The 18427-nt window shown below is 41.1% G+C and overlaps 1 protein-coding gene across 6 annotated transcripts in view; it reads right to left on the reverse strand.

The window, feature by feature from the left end:
* Positions 1 to 4429: 4429 nt before the first annotated feature.
* LOC139598995 (arrestin domain-containing protein 3-like) overlaps positions 4430 to 18427 on the reverse strand; it is a 60183-nt gene continuing 46185 nt past the window's right edge. For 5 of the 6 annotated variants that reach the window (XM_071445926.1, XM_071445929.1, XM_071445930.1 and 2 more), the window contains 3 exons: positions 12843 to 13005; positions 11865 to 12019; positions 7547 to 10229 (listed from right to left, as the gene is read on the reverse strand). In XM_071445926.1, coding sequence (XP_071302027.1) covers positions 10173 to 10229; positions 11865 to 12019; positions 12843 to 13005 — 375 coding nt within the window. In that variant the 3' untranslated portion in view covers positions 7547 to 10172. Of the gene's footprint in view, positions 6268 to 7546; positions 10230 to 11864; positions 12020 to 12842; positions 13006 to 18427 lie in introns of those variants that run through there. The other variant, XR_011682125.1, reaches the window with a different exon arrangement.

The following is an 18427-nucleotide window of genomic DNA, read 5'->3' on the forward strand; positions in this document are numbered from 1 at the left end:
AAAAACTATTTTTCCTCTTGTGGAGAAGTCTCCATAACCTTAACAAAAAAGACTTCTCTCCCTCAATAAACTAAAAAAAGACTATTTTAGAAGTAGTAAACGGACTAGAAATCTTAAGTGTAGTTTCTTTACATTGTCAGTGAGAAAGAAAAAGTTGTAGGGGGAAGAGAAGTTTTCTAGAAGGTTTGTTTTGATTCTTACTACTTTTTTCCTTCTAGTTACTTTTAATAAAATCTTCTTTATACCCTTTAAAAGTTTTAAGCCTACTTTGCCTTTCTCCTAATCCTATCTCACAACAAAAAGTAAGTATATTAGTGATTAGCCAACACCAAACCCACCACACCAGTAAATGGTTTATATCTTCAGAGCTGAATGAAACATGGGAAAATATATTATATTCTGTTTGCTGACTGATGGACAAGCATGACAAATTTACCTTGAACATTAATATGACCAGGTCTAGTGGGAAGCTTAATTTGGATTCTAGGCAATTTGATGACACTAAGGGATTATTTATATTTAGATAATGGCATGACCTTTCAGATTAAAAAAAATAATACTAGATTTTGTAGTGATTTTTCCTTCCTCTTATGTTTTCCCATTTTATTCAGTTGAAAACGAGTGCCATATCTCTTTTGAGAAAGATTGAATGACATCTCACTCATAAAATCATTTTAGACAGAACATTTATTAAATCAATGAACAGCTAACAGGTTCTGACTTCTCCCATTCCCAACATTTGTTGAAGAGCAGTCATGTCAAAGGCATACTTTAGAATAGCCTGATGCACAGGAACAAGAAGGGAATCATCTTTCACTTCACAATTCCCTCTGTTGTCCTTAGTGGGAACCGGCAGAGGGATTTCATGGCAGGTCTCACTGCTGTCACGTGTGGTGATTCACCATCTTAGATTTTTGTTTTTCTTGTATAAGGGATCAGACTCTACTGCCAAAGAGGCAAACTTAATGCTTAATACCTGGTTTTGCACTTCAATATCAGTTCCTGGATATGAGTTTGGGGTTCGTTTGGTTTTTTGTGATTGTATATTTCTACCCCCTTAAAAATTGCATGCTCTCACCTTCCCTGTTTTAAGCTATCGTCTTTCATCCAAATGTGACAAACATTTATAGCAAAGTGCTTGAAACAAACTAAAAATACAATGTCCTTCTAAATTCCAAATATTTCATGTTATGAACTGGATTAAAGGTACACTATTCCACTTGTAAGCCACAGCATCATCTAGCCTCTATTCAGAAGCTACCACTAGGTCAGGAGATATGGAGACGTAGCTCTAAAAAGAGCAAGCTGCAGCTGACAGGGAGTGAATGATTACTTAGAGAACAAATAGATTACTTTTTTCCTATTTCAAGAATATCATTCAGAGGGCGGTTGAAACACACCTGATGGCATGTCTTGTACGTTGCTTTCACTAGGAAAAAAAAAATCCTTTTTAACTGTCATGCAAGTATAAGTCCTTGGCATCTCCTAAAGTTCTGAGAGTCTCTGAAGAAGATTCTGCTCAAAATTCATGGAATGTGGAAAGTCTGTGACTAGACTGAGTCAGGCTGGACTCTCCAGTCAAATCAATTTTCCTAGGAACAGCTGTCATCTTGTAACAGAAGCCTACTGAAAAATCATATTGGACACTTGACTCTTTGCAGTTGCATATAGCCATATAATTTGATTCACAGGATTCGGTTCAAAGCAGCAGCATTCACATTAGCAAAGAAGTGTCCCTGTAGAAAGTTCATTACTGGACAAAAGACAAGCTTACTCTATCTGTTCTGAAGAATGTTCTTTGATTCTGTAGCTGAACTTTTGTGAGTGCTGCTGTCCTGCAAAAAACTAAGGTAGCTGTAGTTTATGGTAAATTACTGGCTGATTTTCCTAAAACATGAAATGCTTAAATATAAAAAGGGATCAATAAGTGTTATTTTAACTAGATAACTGGAAAAAAAAAATTGATCAGTTTTGCAATGTTGCCTAATATCTCTCAGATATTGGAGTTTCATGATTCATCATCCTTTTCTATTTTTTTATGGATAGCTGATATAAAAGAGTCATTAGTTTTATATCCTGGTATAGCACAGATTTGTATGCATGCACAGGTATTTTAATATTCAGAAATACAAAACATTTGGGTTTTTTTAAATGAACTCCCCATATCTCAAAGAATAAAACTGGTTAATTTCCAATTTTTTATTAATGCTAGTGTTGCCAGAATGATTTTTGCTTTTATAATTCCTTTATATATATATATATTCATAGTTCTGTAGGCTATTGTTGTACAGTTATATAGTTCCTAGCTCACTCCAGTACTTTTCCCTACCCTGATAGGCAGAAAGACAAAACACATTCCAGAGGCTCCAAATCCCAGGGGGGTCCAAGGCCCCTATCCTATCTTGGTTCTTCCTGGGAGCCAAGGTTGAAACCAGCTCTTCAAGACACATTTTCATAAACAAAGTTTAGTTCCTATCTAAAGGGGGGCTACAGAAGAGGTGGAACCAAAAGGGGGGAATTACTTCATCACTTGTGCTTCTAATTGGGGATTCTTGTCAATTATGCTAATCTGCCAAGCTTATAAAACTGTATTCACCCCATGTGGGTTGGGCATTTTTCCATATCTGCCCCTGAAGCCCTCCAATAAAGACCAGCCTTTATATTACCTCCTATAATAATACTGTCTGGAAAGTGTGTTGTTTTATTTCTAGGTCTTTAAGGCATCACTAGCAATAAACCTAAAGGTAGAAAAAAATAATGAGCAGTGATTTTGGTCTAAAAATGTAATTTCAAGAAAATGTTGCACAAAAATGCTCAAAGTGTCTGTCCCTTCAATGACACTGATGATAATTTAAATTCTGACATTGCCACATAGCATTAGAAACTTTCGTTATTAAAAAGGGTCATGCTCTTATTAGAAAAAATATTCTAATCATTGTCACTCAGCTATAAAGGAGTTCTGAGTCTATAATCATGAGAGACAACTTTATTTTTTACATTTCCTATTGGTTTCAATCAAAACTCAAGCACAAATGATTCACAGTGTGTATTAATGGGAAAAAAACCCCTAAAAGATCTTTCTGGATTCTCCCTACTTGGCAGTTGCAAATTCAAAATGAAATAAAAATGCTTTATTTGATACAATAATTCACGCATTTAGGAAGTCTACTGTTTGCATTATACAAGGAGTTAGATCCAATGTTTGGGTTGTCTATGTTAGTAGCATATACCATAAAACCTCCTGTAACAATACCATGATAATTTAGCGGTCTTCGGTACCTTCAACACCAACAGTCAGGAACAGCATTTACTGGACTCCTGAGTCCTGGCTGCTAGCCTAGTGAACCTTGCCTTAGGTCAAAAGACACTTTGATACCAAGCAATGATGATAGTCCATTCTTTCAGAGGTTCAGCTGTGTGCAGTATACAGAAACAAGATGCTATGGCAGTGCTTCATTTCTGGAACGTTGAGGAGCTGTATTAATGTCTTGCAAAGCTCTACTGACCAAAACACAAATCACAGATAGTGATTTTCAACATCTGGTAACATTAGACTTCTAAGTAAACAGCAAGACACACCTTATTGACCCCGGTTCAACAAACCAACCTTCAGATCCCAACTGCAAATCACTGAGTTATCTGGCTTTTAAAGTAATTCCCCTTCCCCAGTTTCCTCCCACCCCTACAAAAATGTGCAGTCCCCGCCCCCACCATATGTACTGGAAAACACTAAATAACTTGATCAGAGGTCACGAGTTACAGTAATTTTTAAGCAGTGTCCTGAAAAAACCATTAATATTCTGTAAGTTATTGGTATTTTCTAAGTTTAGGAGATTGTATTATAGCTTCCCAACTGAAACCTAGCCCTAAGAAACCATTGATATAAACAAGGCAAAGGAACTGACGGTGCTGAAACTCAGCTCTTGTACTAATCAGTGGTGTAGCTCCAGAAATAGTTTTTCCCTATGTAGTTGATACATAGCATATGCATTTCTGATAGCAATTTGATCCCTATGGCTGTTATCTTACACAAAGACACATATTCAATGTTTAAGTCACAAACAATCTTACAGATTACAATTAAAGCATTTTAAAGCATTTAAACAAAATTTTAAAGTTTCTTTTTCACAAGGAAGAACAATAGAAAAAATTTAATTGTTTTCCACATAGTTGTCTTAAAACAAAGTCCATAAGGACATACTCAGCACCAAAAGTTAATTTAAAAAAGAAACACAACCAAAAAAACCCAAACAGAAAACCCCAGCCAAAACCCAGCCATAGAATAGAATCTATAAAGCAAACATTGAATATTGCACTTTGTTTCTCTAATGCTTGGATTTTACTTTTTCCTAATTCAGATCAAGATTCTATATCAAATATTGGGCTACAACTATGAACCTATAATGCCTCTGAACAACTAATAAAAAAGTTTAAGTGGGAAATCTTTATTTGATAAGGTTTAAGAACTTTTCACTCTGATCACAGCCTGTGATGCAACATAAATTATGACAACATTGGTCAATTTTGCTTCATATATAGTTTTTCCAATATACTGGGATAAGTGCTTCAATGCTACATATATCAACAATTGTTCCCTAGTCTGTTAACAAAAAAGAAAAAAAGTTAAATCATCAAATGCCCTTTTATGCCAACAATTTTAACTTGTAAAATTTTGTCTGGTTGGAAAGGATTGAAGGAAAGGACAGTCACAAAAATGGCAGCATAAGACATCACCCAATTTCCAATTCTTGCTTATCAAAGTCCAAACATTTGAACTGAATCACTTAAGACATGACTCTCATTTAATCACTCTGTCATCATTTTTGGAACATAAAATATCTTTCATGTTCTCTTAAAGGCCACTTATGGAAAAGCCTATTTTATTATATTTATGAAGCCTTAAAAATAAGGCATAACTTTGTAAGAATGAGCACAATACAGAAACATCAGCTTTCCCTCCCCTCTCCTCCCTTCTGAGCTGTTTCATTGCACAAGGATTCACATGATGAATTAGTTTTTAAATAGTCAACATCAGACATGTCTCAGACAATAGTTTTTCTTGTTGGTTTTTGGGTTTGGGTGGGGTTTTTTGTTGGTGGTGGTTGGTTGGTTTTATTTTATTTTTTACACGATTTCTGAAAAGAAAACTTACATTTACAAATCTCTAGCATAAAAACACTGATCAGATCTAATAGCTCCATCATTCATTTCTTCTTCAGAATACGTTCAAGAAGTCAGTGCTTTTTCTATATAAGTTTTCGCATTCTAGATGAATGTATGATTAAAGCCGTTGGATTTTTTGTTTGCTTCATAGAATCATAGAACATCTTGAGTTGGAAGGGACCCACAAGGATCATCAAAGTCCAACTCCTGGCCCTGCACAGGACAGTCCCAAGAATCCCACCCTGTGCCTGAGAGCATCATCCAAACACTTCTTGAGATCTGTCAGGCTTGGTGCTGTGACCACTTCTGTGGGAAGCCCATTCCAGTGCCCAACCACCCTCTGGGTGAAGAACCTTTTCCTAATATCCAACCTAAACCTCCCCTGATACAACTTCAGGCCATTCCCTCGGGTCCTGTTACTGGTCACCAGAGAGAAGAGATCAGTTTTAGTGCCTGCCCCTCCACTTGCCCTCATGAGGAAGCTGTAGACTGCAATGAGGTCTCCCTTCAGTCTCCTCTTCTCCAGGCTGAACAAACCAAGCGACCTCAGCCACTCTTCATACAGCTTCCCCTCTAGACCTTTCACTATCTTTGTAGACCTCCTTTGGATGCTCTCTAATAGATTTATATCCTTCTTATATTGTGGCACCCAAAACTGCCCCCAGGACTTGAGGCGAGATCACACCAGTGCAGAGCAGAGCGGGACAAGCACCTCCCTTAACTGGTTGGCGATGCTGTGCCTGATGCACCCCAGGACATGATTGTCCCTCCTGGCTGCCAGGGCACTGCTGACTCATATTTAACTTGGCATTGACCAGGACCCCCAGTTCCCTTTCTGCAGAGCTGCTCTCCAGCCTCTTGTTCCCCAGTCTGTCCATATATCCAGGGTTGCCCCATCCCAGGTGCAGAAGCTGGCACTTGCCTTTGTTGAACTTCATACGGTTGGTGATTGCCCAGCCCTCTCATTTGTCAAGGTCTCTCTGCAGGGCCTCTCTGCCTTTGAGGAAGTCAACAGCTCTTCCCATTTTATTATCGTCAGCAAACTTAGTTTACCATCGAGTCCTGCATCCAAGTCGTTTATGAAGATGTTGAAGAGAACTGGCCCTAAAATGGAAATTTTTTGTTATAAATTGTTTGTTTTAAAGCTCTCAGGACTAGCCCAGGAGCAATCAGAGCAATTCTCAGCAAACTAATTTGAGTATGGTTGGTAACATTGATACTCTGGCTCAGTTTTATAATAGTTTTAGTCTATCAACCTCCAAACCACGATGATAAGGCAAATGGAGCAATATTTGGGTCACTTAGACAAGCTTCAGGTCAACAGAACCTGGTTCTCACGGATGACTTCAACTGCCCAGACATTTGTTGGAAGAACAATACAGCAGCTCATATATCAGCCATCAAGTTCCTGGAATATGTAGAGGACTGCTTCCTCATACAAACGTTAGATGTGCCAAACAGAAATGAGGCACTGCTGGACTTGCTTCTCACAAACCAAGAAAATATGCTTTGTAATATCTGTGATAACCTTGGCTGCAGTGATCACAATATTGTGGAATTGGAGAGCTAAAGGTTAGCATTAAGACAAAGGTTTTAGATTTTAGAAGAGCAAACTTCAGCTTGCTCAGAGCTCAGTTGGGAGGGATTCTATGGGAAGCTTCCACAGAGGATAAAGGTGCTAGTGAGGGCTGGGAGTTTTTCCAAGAATGCTTTCCTGGAAGCACAAAAGTAATTAATCGCCAAATAGGCAGAGCAAGAGACCCCCTGGCTTAACTGCAAGCCTCCGAGTCTGCTCAAAACCAAGAGATGCATACCAGAGATGGAAAAGCAGACAAATAGCTATTGAATACTACAAAGGCACTGCCAGGGCATGCAGAGAAGCAGTTAGAAAAGCAGAAGTTCAGAACAAATTGAAATTGTCCAGAGATGTCAAAAATCCAAAGAAAGGGTTCTTTGTGTATGTAAACAGTAAGAAACAGAAGGAAAATGTGGATCTGATGTTAAACAGGAGAGATGAATTAGTCACCAACAATGCTGAAAAGGCTAGAGGTTCTCAACACTTTCTTCTCCTCTGTCTTCTTCACCCAGCACTGTTGGGCCCCAGGCCTTGGGAACAAAAATCCAGGTTGATGCAAATGCAGACCTACTGTCAATGAAGAAAGAGTTGGCATGTGGACTGTTACAGGAGCTTGACCCCAACAAATCGATGGACCCTAACACTGTCCACCCAAGAGTGTTAAGAGAGTTGGCTGACATCATTGCAAGGCTGCTTGCTCTCCATAACCTTTGAGAACTCACAGAGATCGGGGGACTGCCCAGGAGATTGGAAGAAGGCTAATATCACCCCCATCTACAAGAAAGGATTAAAAGAGGATCACAGAGATTATAGGTCCATCAGTCTTATTCAGTCTCTGGGAAAGTTATTGAACAAATCTTCCTTGGGGCTATCAGAAGTCAAATGAAACATGGGATTGGGAAAAGCCAGCACGGACTCACCAAGGGCAAATTATGCTTAACAAACCTGATCACCTTCTATGACTAAGTAACTGGCTTGGTTATGTGGGGCAAGCAGTGGACACTGTCTGCATGGATTTCTCCAAGGCTTTCGATGCTGTTTCCCACAGCCTCCTCCTACAGAGACTAATGTGTTATGGTCTAGACAAGCGGTCTGTGCAGTGCGTGGGGAACTGGCTGACAGGCCACACCTAGAAGGTGGTGGTAAATAGCTCCTTTTCAAACTGGAAATCTGTCACAACTGGGGTCCCCCAGGGATCGATATTGGGCCCCAATGCTGTTTAATATCTTCATAAGTAATCTGGATGATGGAATTAAGTGTACCCCGATGAAGTGTGCTGATGATACCAAGCCGAATGGGGAAGCGGACACTTTGGAAGAAAGATCCTCCCTGCAGGAAGACCTGGACAGGCTGGAAGAGTGGGCTAACAAGAACCTTATGAAGTTCAACAAAGACAAACATTTTGCACCTGGAAAACATCATCCAGGAATGCAGCATAGGCTGGGATCTATCCCGATGGGAAGATGTTCTGTGGAAAGGGCCCTAGGGATCCTGGTGGACAACAAGCTGAATACGAGTGAATAGTGAGCTGCTGCGGCAGAGAGCCAACAGGATGCTGGGTTGCATCAACAAGGGCGCCACCAGCAGAGATAAAGAAGTCATTCTCCCACTCTACTCAGTGCCTTGTCAGGCCACATTTGGAATACTGTGTTCACTTTTGGTCCCTGATATACAAAAGAAGATGTGGGCAGGCTGGAGAGGGTCCAGAGAAGAGCCACAAAGATGATTCAAGGACTGGGAAGGTGCCATGTGAAGAAAGGCTGAGAGAACTGAGTTTGTTCAGCCTTGAGAAAAGAAGGCTAAGGGGAGACATTATCACCATGTTCCAGTATTTAAAGGGTGGCTACAAAGAAGATGGAGACTTCCTTTTTACAAGGAGTCACATGGAAAAGACAAGGGGTAATAGGTACAAGTTACTCCTCAGGAGATTCCAATTGGACATGAGAGAACAATTTTTCACAATGAGAACAATTAGCCATTGGAATAATCTCCCCAGGGAAGTGGCAGATTCCCCAACACTGGACACTTTTTAGGTGTACTAGGGCATCTTGTCTAGACCATGCTTTTGCCAAGAAAGGTTGGACCAGATAATCCTTGAGCTCCCTTCCAATCTGGTGTTCTATGATTCTGTGACAGAGTATCATAAACCCTGAAGATAATACCAAATGGGCAAACTGAGCTGCTGCTTAGTTGCCATAGTTCAATTTTTTCTTGCAATCTGAAATACGCTTTCTACTGGAGACTCATTTTATATATAATTTTTGATTATTAGGGAACTACATATTATTTAAATAAAACCAAACACAAACCAACCAACAAACCTTCTCCTTCCCATCCCTAATAGTTAAGATTATTGCTGCCCGTGAACCCTGGACAGCATTTGATTATCCCCTTTTCACACTTTCTTTTCACACTTTGCTAGTGTCTGCTGGTGCTGCTTTCACTTTGTAAGTTTTGTGCATGTCCCTGTTCAAAATCCCCCTCAAAGAACAAAACCAAAACACAAATATAAATAACAGTGCAACATGAAACAAATAGTATTCTAACAGTTTGGCAAGTGATGAATTCACCTGAGATTTAGTGATCTTTAGGCAGTCTGTAACAAAACACTGATTTGCAATAAAAGCACAAAGGCAATAAATTATTTTAAGAAATCAAGAAAGTATACAATCGTGATTACGTCTCATTAGTTTCCTTCTGTTCTCTCTTCCCCCACCTATCTGTTGCTTGTCTACTACAGTTGGCTGCAAAACATAAAGCAAGGATTGACTTTGAAGGCATGTAATGCTTGTAAATAAATCCACAATAGGATCCAAGCTGAAGAGGTGATACATGATCAGCCTACAAGGACAATTCTGAGCATGTGCATATGCAGGCAAAGTCCAGGCTACATCAAATTAAAAGAAAAAGTCAGGGCATTTGTCAATTTGTCAGCCTTCATCTCTTTTTTTTTTTTTTTTTTTTTTTTGGTAAAGCTGTCTTTTGTTCCTTCTTGTGCAGATCACAAACAATTGGGGAGGGGTTGGTAACAACAGTCCATCACAAATGAGAATAAGTTGTAGTGACACAACTGTATAACATAAGTAATAAGCATGTGCAAATTTTCATAGAATCATAGAAAGCAGCCATTCCTCTCTTACAACATTACAACATGGTTTGAGTGTTTTGAAACACCTGACTGCATGCTAATAAGGCTGCTCCTAGTATGTGCTACTATTTAATGGAAAGGGACGTAAGTTTTCAAGCATGTGGAGCAGTCCTATGATGTGCTGTGGGTGTCAAAAGCATGATCACAGGTTCTTTTCATTTATTCACCATATGGGCAAGAGCAATATCATTTCCTTTAAAAGCAAGTCTCCACTGTGATACCTTGATCTTCAACACAGAAGGTGTCATTCAAAACCCAAGTCAAGTCAGCTTTTTATGGATTCCTTCAATGAGAGGGGCAAGATGGTATCTCATCTGTGGGCTGATCTGGGTTTGGATCAATCTAACCAAAAGAAAAAGAAAAACCCCAAAACAACAACAACAAGAAAAAATAAACAACAAAAAAACCCAACCAAACAGTTGACCAAATAAACAAACAAACCCAGAACAAAAAAACAAAATAAAAAACAAAACAGCAAAACCCCAAAATATAAGCCACAACAACTCAGTGCATTTCAGCATCAATTGTTAGGAATAAAAATCAAAATTCACAAGTTTAAGACAATTATAATGATATGTGGCATTTCCAGTCCAGGTGTTATTGAAATAACTGAAAAACTTCTAGTTAGACAAAACTTTGGGTAAACAGTAATAGAAATATTAGATCCAGTGGAAGACTTTAAACTACAGGTTGATGACAATTTAAGGATAAGCATGAATAACTGCTATAAAAAATTTTTTTCTCCTTTACTCACACAGAAGTCTTTTGAATTACCTGATATATGCAAAAAAGATTACTTGACACATACCACTGGAAACATAATTTAAGAAATATTTACTTGAGAGAAGCAATGAAGTTTTTCTTGAAATGGCAGAAATGTATCAATAAAAAATCATTCTACTTTTAAATTAAAGTAGTTAATATTCAAATATCCTATGGGATGTTTCAAAAAGTTCATGTGCTCTAAACTTTACCTCTTCTTCCTCTCAACAGGAGAATTAAAGGGTACAAGCCTGCTAACTTAGGTCTCAAAAAATAGCTGTAAGATTAGTTTACACGTACATTGCATCTTTTAGACATTGAATCAGTTAACGTCATGTAGCCCTTTGGTTTTGCATTTCAAGCCGGGGGGGGATGTCATGCTACGTAATGCTATTTTCCTAAAGCGGATCAATTCAGAACAAATTTGGCCAGAGGACACTTTTTTTTTTTCATTTGTCCTACATCACTTATTTTTCTTGAAAAAGAAAAAAAATCAACATGAAAAGCTTTGAAATTTGCATCTCATTCACGGTTATTTGGTGGCTGCATTTTTAGTTCTGTGAAGGACAAAAGTGCTGAAGAACTGTGTACTTCAGAAAACTTAAGTCATAAATTAATACCAATACATCGCTTTTCTACGTGAAACTTCTGAAAGACCTACGTTCACAGAATTTAAACACACATGCAGGCAAAACAGATTAGTGGTTGCTATAAAATGTTAGGAAGCGGCAGAGGTGAAAGAGTTGAAACCTTATTTTTGGTACACAAATTTTTAAAAATTATGTTTCTAAAATGGCAAACACCACTTTGAAAATTTCCAGAAAGTATTAGACTAGGGAAGAGTGCTGCCAAGAAGAATTACCTCCCCCCATTGGCAGCTCCAGGACATAGCATGATGGAGAAGCCAAGGCACCTCATGGAGCACCTTTTAAATTTAAGGTTGCAGAGTTCACGTAAAAAAAAAAGAAAAAAAAATTATAAAAAGGGTAACCCATGCTGTAAAACAGGCATGGAAAACTCATGATGCAATTCATCTGCATCTTGCAAACAAACAAAAATCCTCCTCAAAACCAGCTTATTCCATGTTCATCATTTTAATGGTTTCTTCCAATTTTAGGAAGGAGAAACAGGTTTGTAAACTTATTCCATCAGACAAAAAAAAAAAATCCGCCACAAACACTATATAAATCATCATAGTCTGACAGAGATACCTACTTCTGAATATAGGGGAGGAGGCAGAAAACGAAACTCCTGGATATATGCAAATAATGGTCCTTGCAGTGCTCTCTGAAAATCATCAAAAGCAGCTACAGGAGCAAGGCCAGACTGTCTGTTTTCCTCTGTGACCACTTCTGCATAGTTAGGAGGTGCTGGAGGGAGAAGGTACATACAGTTCAAACAACAAGTTCTTATGCATGACAAAATATACAACATGATAAATATTAAACTTCAACCACTGAAAGATTCACCAGCAGATAAACAGTGACTTAAAAATTGTTAAACAAAAAAGGAAGACTATTTTGTTCTATTCTGATATTAAGTTTATGTTCAAAGACAGACTGACCACTGTTTATTGTGGCTGAATTATCCCCTTAAAATTTAAATCAGACCAAAGATAATTTATTCTCTGTACAGGTAGAAATGACAGAACACTGCAGTCCTCTGTACTCCAGAAGTCTCCAGGTCTGGGATTTGCACTTAAAGAAAGCAAGATATTAGATGTGCAAAAAGAGAAGGAAGGAAATACATAATTCTTTCTTTGGCCATGAGAAATCTCCCATAGAAAAGAATATTATCTTTTCACAAAGCCTTGGCTACTAAGGTTGATGAGAAAGCCCAGAAACTGCTATTATGGGTTGCAATGCCTTATAACCAAGGATGCAATTGGGATACTGGAAGTGGAAGCAATGAAGTTATGCACAGATACAATGGTATCCTGTGCTTTTTTTTCTGCCACTTTCCAAAGAAGCTAGATTTCACTGCCTGTCCTAGAGACAGAAAGGCAGGCAGGGGAAAAAAAAATCTCTTGCTCTACACAGAACAAGCAGGTGGCAAGAAAACATCCACAACGGATCTCCTGTGGGCTTTATTATAAAAGCATGTAATTTGACTCTGTTAACAAGACTACAATGAATAAAGCAGACAAAAATCAAGAGAGCAGCAAATTGATTGGGATTTGTATTATCATGCTACCTTCTAGTCTTTCAGGCAGAGTCAGACCAAGCCAGTTCATGCTCATGCTACCCTGGCTGCTTACGCTTGATGTTCTGCTACCAAATGGATGTAGAGGAATGGTACCAATGACCAGTGGTAAGTTAAGGAACAAATCCACAGCTCCTGGAATATCAACATATACCTGAAGAAAAATGAAACAAGTATATGATTAAAATGTGGGGTTTTATCAGCATTTCATAAGTATTAGTCTAAGTTATCTTTCTATGAAATTTTTCATGAGGAGCTTGTTTCTAATAGCCCCTGTGAAAAACTCCAATCACTTGTTTTCAAAGTTTTAAAAGTTTAATAGTAATAAAACGGTTATAAAAATAGTAATATAATTAGAATAATAAAAATTTGGACAATTTGGATTAGGACAACATGAGACAATAAAAACAAGGAGTTACAGACATCTGGGTGCCTTTTTCTGGGCAAAATAAGCCCAAAAAAGGACACACGTTAACAGAGGATTAACCCTTAAAAACAATAGCCTGTTGCATATTCATACACTGTTGCGGTGTGTCAGGGTTTACCTCAGAAACCTGAGTCCCTCCCCTGAAGATTCCCTCTCAGGTTTGTCAATCATCATTTCTTTCCTCACCCTGACCCCTGCCGAGAACTGTCTGTCAGTCCTGGAATTCCAGAAGGGTGTTGAGTGATTGGCAGATTCAAAGGATGCCGTCTACCCCCGGGAGGGGGGGGGGGGCATTGGGCCATCCAGGTGTCCTTTGTCCCCTAAGACCTCCTCTCCTGCACCTGGTTGGTGGGCTTCCTACCCCTTCCCTCCCCCTCTCCCCCGGGTTAAAAGGGCAGGCAACCACATGGTTCAGGGAGTTCTGTTGGAGCTGTTGCTGGATTCAGAGGCCTGCGGGCCAGAATAAACGCTCTGGATTAAAACCCTCCATTACAACCGACTCCTTTCCTTCACCATTGCCTTAAAGATTCTCTGTCAGAGGAAAACCTGAGGAGCAGACCCTCTTTGTGAGGAAGCTCCATCCCGCCACCACCAGAGCTCCAGCATGCCTGGACTTGTCGCCACATGCCCAGCCGCAACACAAAGCTAGCCAAAAGTGTCTCTAGGGTGAAACACCACAGATGCCACTATTTGGTTCAGCAGCAAGGGCCAGACAAGCTAAGGCACATCCCATCCAGCTATATTGGTAAATATATCAATAATACACCTCACACATGATGCATAAATTCCATTCAAACAAAGAATTCTGTCTGGTCAGTGTCAATTTCTTCCTCTTAATCCTAATGGCGTCTTCAGTGCTGAGCAAGGCAGGAAGAAGTTAGTTTCTTCTGATAAGGGAGCAATAAATTCTTTTTCTCTGAAAGATTTAGGTGTCCTGTAGCTGCTATCTTGCTGCGAGTCGTCTCTTAAAAAAAAGTATCTGACATAGCATAGTTTCTATTTTAACATTATGTTATAACCTAAAACTATATTTAACGCACTACTTAAGCAAAGTAATACAGCATAACTTTCTAAAATAACACATGGTAATAGTCATTTAAATATTTGCGAAAAGCCAATCATAAAATACGCATTTTTCACAGCCCCTTTTAGGGTCCATGCCCCTATGGAGACATGAGCTCTTCAAGTTGAGAAGAGTCTTAACATGAGCCCTCACATGGAAATGCAGTGTACTCATTAAATGCTCACTTAGTTGACAGACAACTGCTTTGAGAACTTGCATGATTTAAACTAAATTTACTTACCAGACCTCCTGTCGTGACACTAAAACCAGAACATGTATTTCTTTCATAAATAATTGTAATATAGGGTAGGGATAATTCATGCTATTAATGTATGGTATAAAAATATTGTGAAATCCAAACCATGTCTTTTGACTACTCCGGCCCAGAGCAGCTGTCTTATTCAGATTCAACTAGTTCCTGGACGCAAGTTAAGATAACAATCGACACCTTAATGTAAGAATAGAAGCTTCCAGGGCGATGATCATTGGTTTCCCCGAGAGCCACCCGAAAGCGAAAGCGATTAGAAAGCGATTATCGCCTTGCCGATTGCATCTATCAAGATAGTCAGTTGTGCCACCCTGATACATCTGAATACACGGCTCTTCCAAAGCCAATTGACACCAATGGCACACCTGGACGAGGCTTTTGTCCACCTCTGTACATGGAAAGCAACAGTGATGCATGTGAAGAGACACAAAGAAAATTCGGTCATCTTTGCCTCGGGCAGAATAAACTGTATAAAACCTCGCTGCATGAAGCAGCAAGTGTGAACTGGGGGAACTCTGACACTCAGGAGGTCAGATCCGTGTTCACCCGGCGCCGATCCCGGGCTCGACGCTGTCTCTTTGGCTGTGGTGGTTTCGAAGACAGAACTTCGGTCTCGCAGAAAAATTAATAAATCTTTCCAAAATTTTTGATAATTTTGGATCACAATTTGATCATTTATAACTATCTGGCGACAACCTGACGTGATTTGAATTTGGGGTTCGGGACCCCTTCCCGCCTGGAGGGCACCCTGCTGATTTCAGCTGTCTGAGCAGGATTGGAGTCCGCAAGGCCAATCAAAAATCACAGAACTGAAACCAGAGCCACAGCCAAAGAGGGATAAAAACGGGCCAAATTCTCGGAAACTCTGAAAGATCCAGGGGATCTCCGAGCCTGAGGTTTTTTTTCCACTCGGAAAATCGACGTGCACAAAGAACGCACATGGGAAAAAGAACCGTGAGTATCGCGTGGTTGAGTGGGGTGTGACCGAACATGTGTGAGATGTGACTCTGTCACAAAGCGAGTGTGGACCCCACAATCGCAGTTCCACCATCCCACGAGGGATGTGGTCGGTCAAGGGGGAAGCGGATGCTCTTTGCTTAACACACACGGGACCTGAGACTCGCAGGGGGTTCGAGGGGGAAAATCAGTCACGGTTGGGTCAGGAGGGGGAAGAGACGGTCCTAGAAAATTCTAGGAGCCCGTCTGCCTTCTGATCCAGAGAAAACAGGTAAGAAAACCAGAAATCAGTTGAAAAGTCAGCGGAACGGTTCTCCGCTCGACTGAGTGAGACTGGCGGCGTTTTGCAAGCTCAGAAAATCGACATCGGACAAAGAATTGGGACTTGCGACAAGCGTCCCAGCCGGAGGAGACAAGGTGAGAAAAATCACAGAAGGGATTTTTGGAAAAATGGGGTTGGGAAAGAGCAGGTTTCAGAGAAAATCCCAGGAAAAATCTCCCCAGGGTCCCGGGAAATTTCTGCCAGAAATCCCAAGAGATAGTCCGTTGGGGTGGATGCTAGAACATTGGGATGAGAGCCCAAGGAGAGCGGGCAGATCCAAGGAGACAATGATCCATTTTTGTATGGAAAAATGGGGAGGGAAGGAGATCAGAAAATACGTAGTTTGGCCAATTTTCGGCACATTTGAGGCTTGGACTTGTGAGTCCTTGTATGATCACGTATTTGATCGCCGCCTGCAGGATTTTGAGGAAATTGAGTATGCCGAGATGTGGAGGTATGCTTGTACAAGTTTACACCCGGTACAAGCCCTCCGACGGGCGGTAAACAGGGGAAAGGAATGGGAACCTTTGGACAATCTTCCACCTCCTTACCTTGTTCCTCCACCACAGCCCGGACCAGCTCAGGCACAGCCGGTGCCATCACTGCCTCTCGAGGCAGCGATCCTGCTGGGTCAGGTCTCAGCACCGCCGCTCCCACCGGAGCAGGCTGTGGCGCCTTCCCTTCTACGTGAACAAGTGGCAGCGGCGGCGACTCCGCTCCCATGTGAGCAAACACTGCTGCAGACCCTTCCCAAAACCGAAGAAAAACAGGTAACTGTCCCCAGAGACAGCTCTCCCCCGGCCCATCAGACGAGGCGGCGAACAAGGAGGGCAACCACGGGAGACAGTGGGGACGAGGAAGAGAAGCCCGGCTTCTTCCCTTTACGGGAAGTGCCAATGGCTCCGGGAGTGATTGGCTTCGTGCATGCGCCGATCGACACGAATGATGATAGGGTGTTCGAGAAAGAAATGGGAAAATTGATGGATGATCCTTTGGGGTGGCGGAAAGGCTAGATGAATTTCTAGGGACCAGCACATACACCTATGAGGATCTCCAAGAGGTCCTAAGATCGCTGTTTAACGAGGAAAGAGACATGATCAGGCAAGGCACGATCAAAGATTGGGAAAAGAGGAACCCTAACGGGGGGATCAGGGACGAGAGATGGCCAAATCAGAAACGATCTTGGAGTGCCCAGACGGAGGAGGGGAGGCAGAAAATTATAAATTTGAGAAATACGATAATTCAGGGTATCAGGGAGGCGGTACCCAAGGGATAGAACATGAGCAAGGTACTCAGAGAGTGCCAAGGGAAAGATGAGACCCCCACGGAATGGTTGGAGAGACTTCACAAGGGTCTGAGAATGTATTTGGGAACGGATCCTGATTCTCCGGTGGGGATGGTTTTGCTAAAAACTCAGTTTGTGGCGAAATCTTGGGAGGACATTCGGAAGAAGTTAGAAAAGATAGATGGGTGGCAGGAACAAGGATTGCAGGACCTGCTCCGGGAAGCCCAGAAAGTGTACATGAGACGGGATGAAAAGAAACAGAAGATCCAAGCCAAGGTATTGGTGGCTGCGGTAAGGAAAGCACAAAAGCAGGAACAGGGTAAGGACATGACGAAAAAGGCACCGGCGAAGAAACAGAGTACTTCACAGGGAAAAGGATCGAACGATCAGAGGCAAGATTTTGAGAGCTATTACTGCAAGAAAAAGGGACACATCCGAAGGAATTGTCCCAACAAAGCCAAGGACCAGGTGATGTTTCAAGAAGATTAGGGGTGTCAGGGGCTTTTCAGTTTGGGGTCCGGAACACCGAGGGAGTCCTTGATAAAATTAAAAGTAGGACCCCACACGGAGGAAATGTGTTTTATGGTAGACTCGGGGCCAGAACGGACAGCGGTGCAACAGCTGCCGAAGGGGTGCTCTCTGAGTGACAATTCCATGATGGTAATCGGGGCAAAGGGGGAACCTTTCGAGGTTCCAATCATAAAGGATGTAGAAATAGAAACGGAAAACAAAAAGCATACAGGAAATATATTACTGATACGGGATGCTGATTTCAATTTGCTGGGGCGGGACATGATGGTTGCCCTGGAAATCGGCTTGGCGGTGGAAAAGTCCCGGCTCAAGGTGAGAATGTATAAACTCACCATCCAGGACGAGGAGAAAATAGACCCGAGGGTGTGGTATGTTCAAGGGGAGGCTGGGAGGCTGGACATAGAGCCGATTCGTGTCAAAATTGAGAGACCAGAAGACCCTATATGGGTCAAACAATATCCCATCTCCATGGAGGGGAGAAGGAGATTGAAACCGGCGATTGACGAATTGATAAAGAAAGGAACGTTGGAGCCGTGCATGTCTCGGCACCACACCCCAATTCTGGCTGTGAGGAAGACAGACGGCAGCTTTAGGCTGGTGCAAGATTTAAGGGCTGTGAATCAGAAAACTAAGACTTTGTTCCCCACGGTCTCGAATCCTTACACTTTGTTAAATAACATTTCTCCCGAGGACACGTGGTACAGTGTGATCGACTTGAAGGAT

Source organism: Agelaius tricolor, unplaced genomic scaffold (assembly GCF_023055355.1).
Source record: "Agelaius tricolor isolate 1412-34295 unplaced genomic scaffold, bAgeTri1.0.p SCAF_21, whole genome shotgun sequence".
Classification (NCBI taxonomy): Eukaryota; Metazoa; Chordata; class Aves; order Passeriformes; family Icteridae; genus Agelaius; species Agelaius tricolor.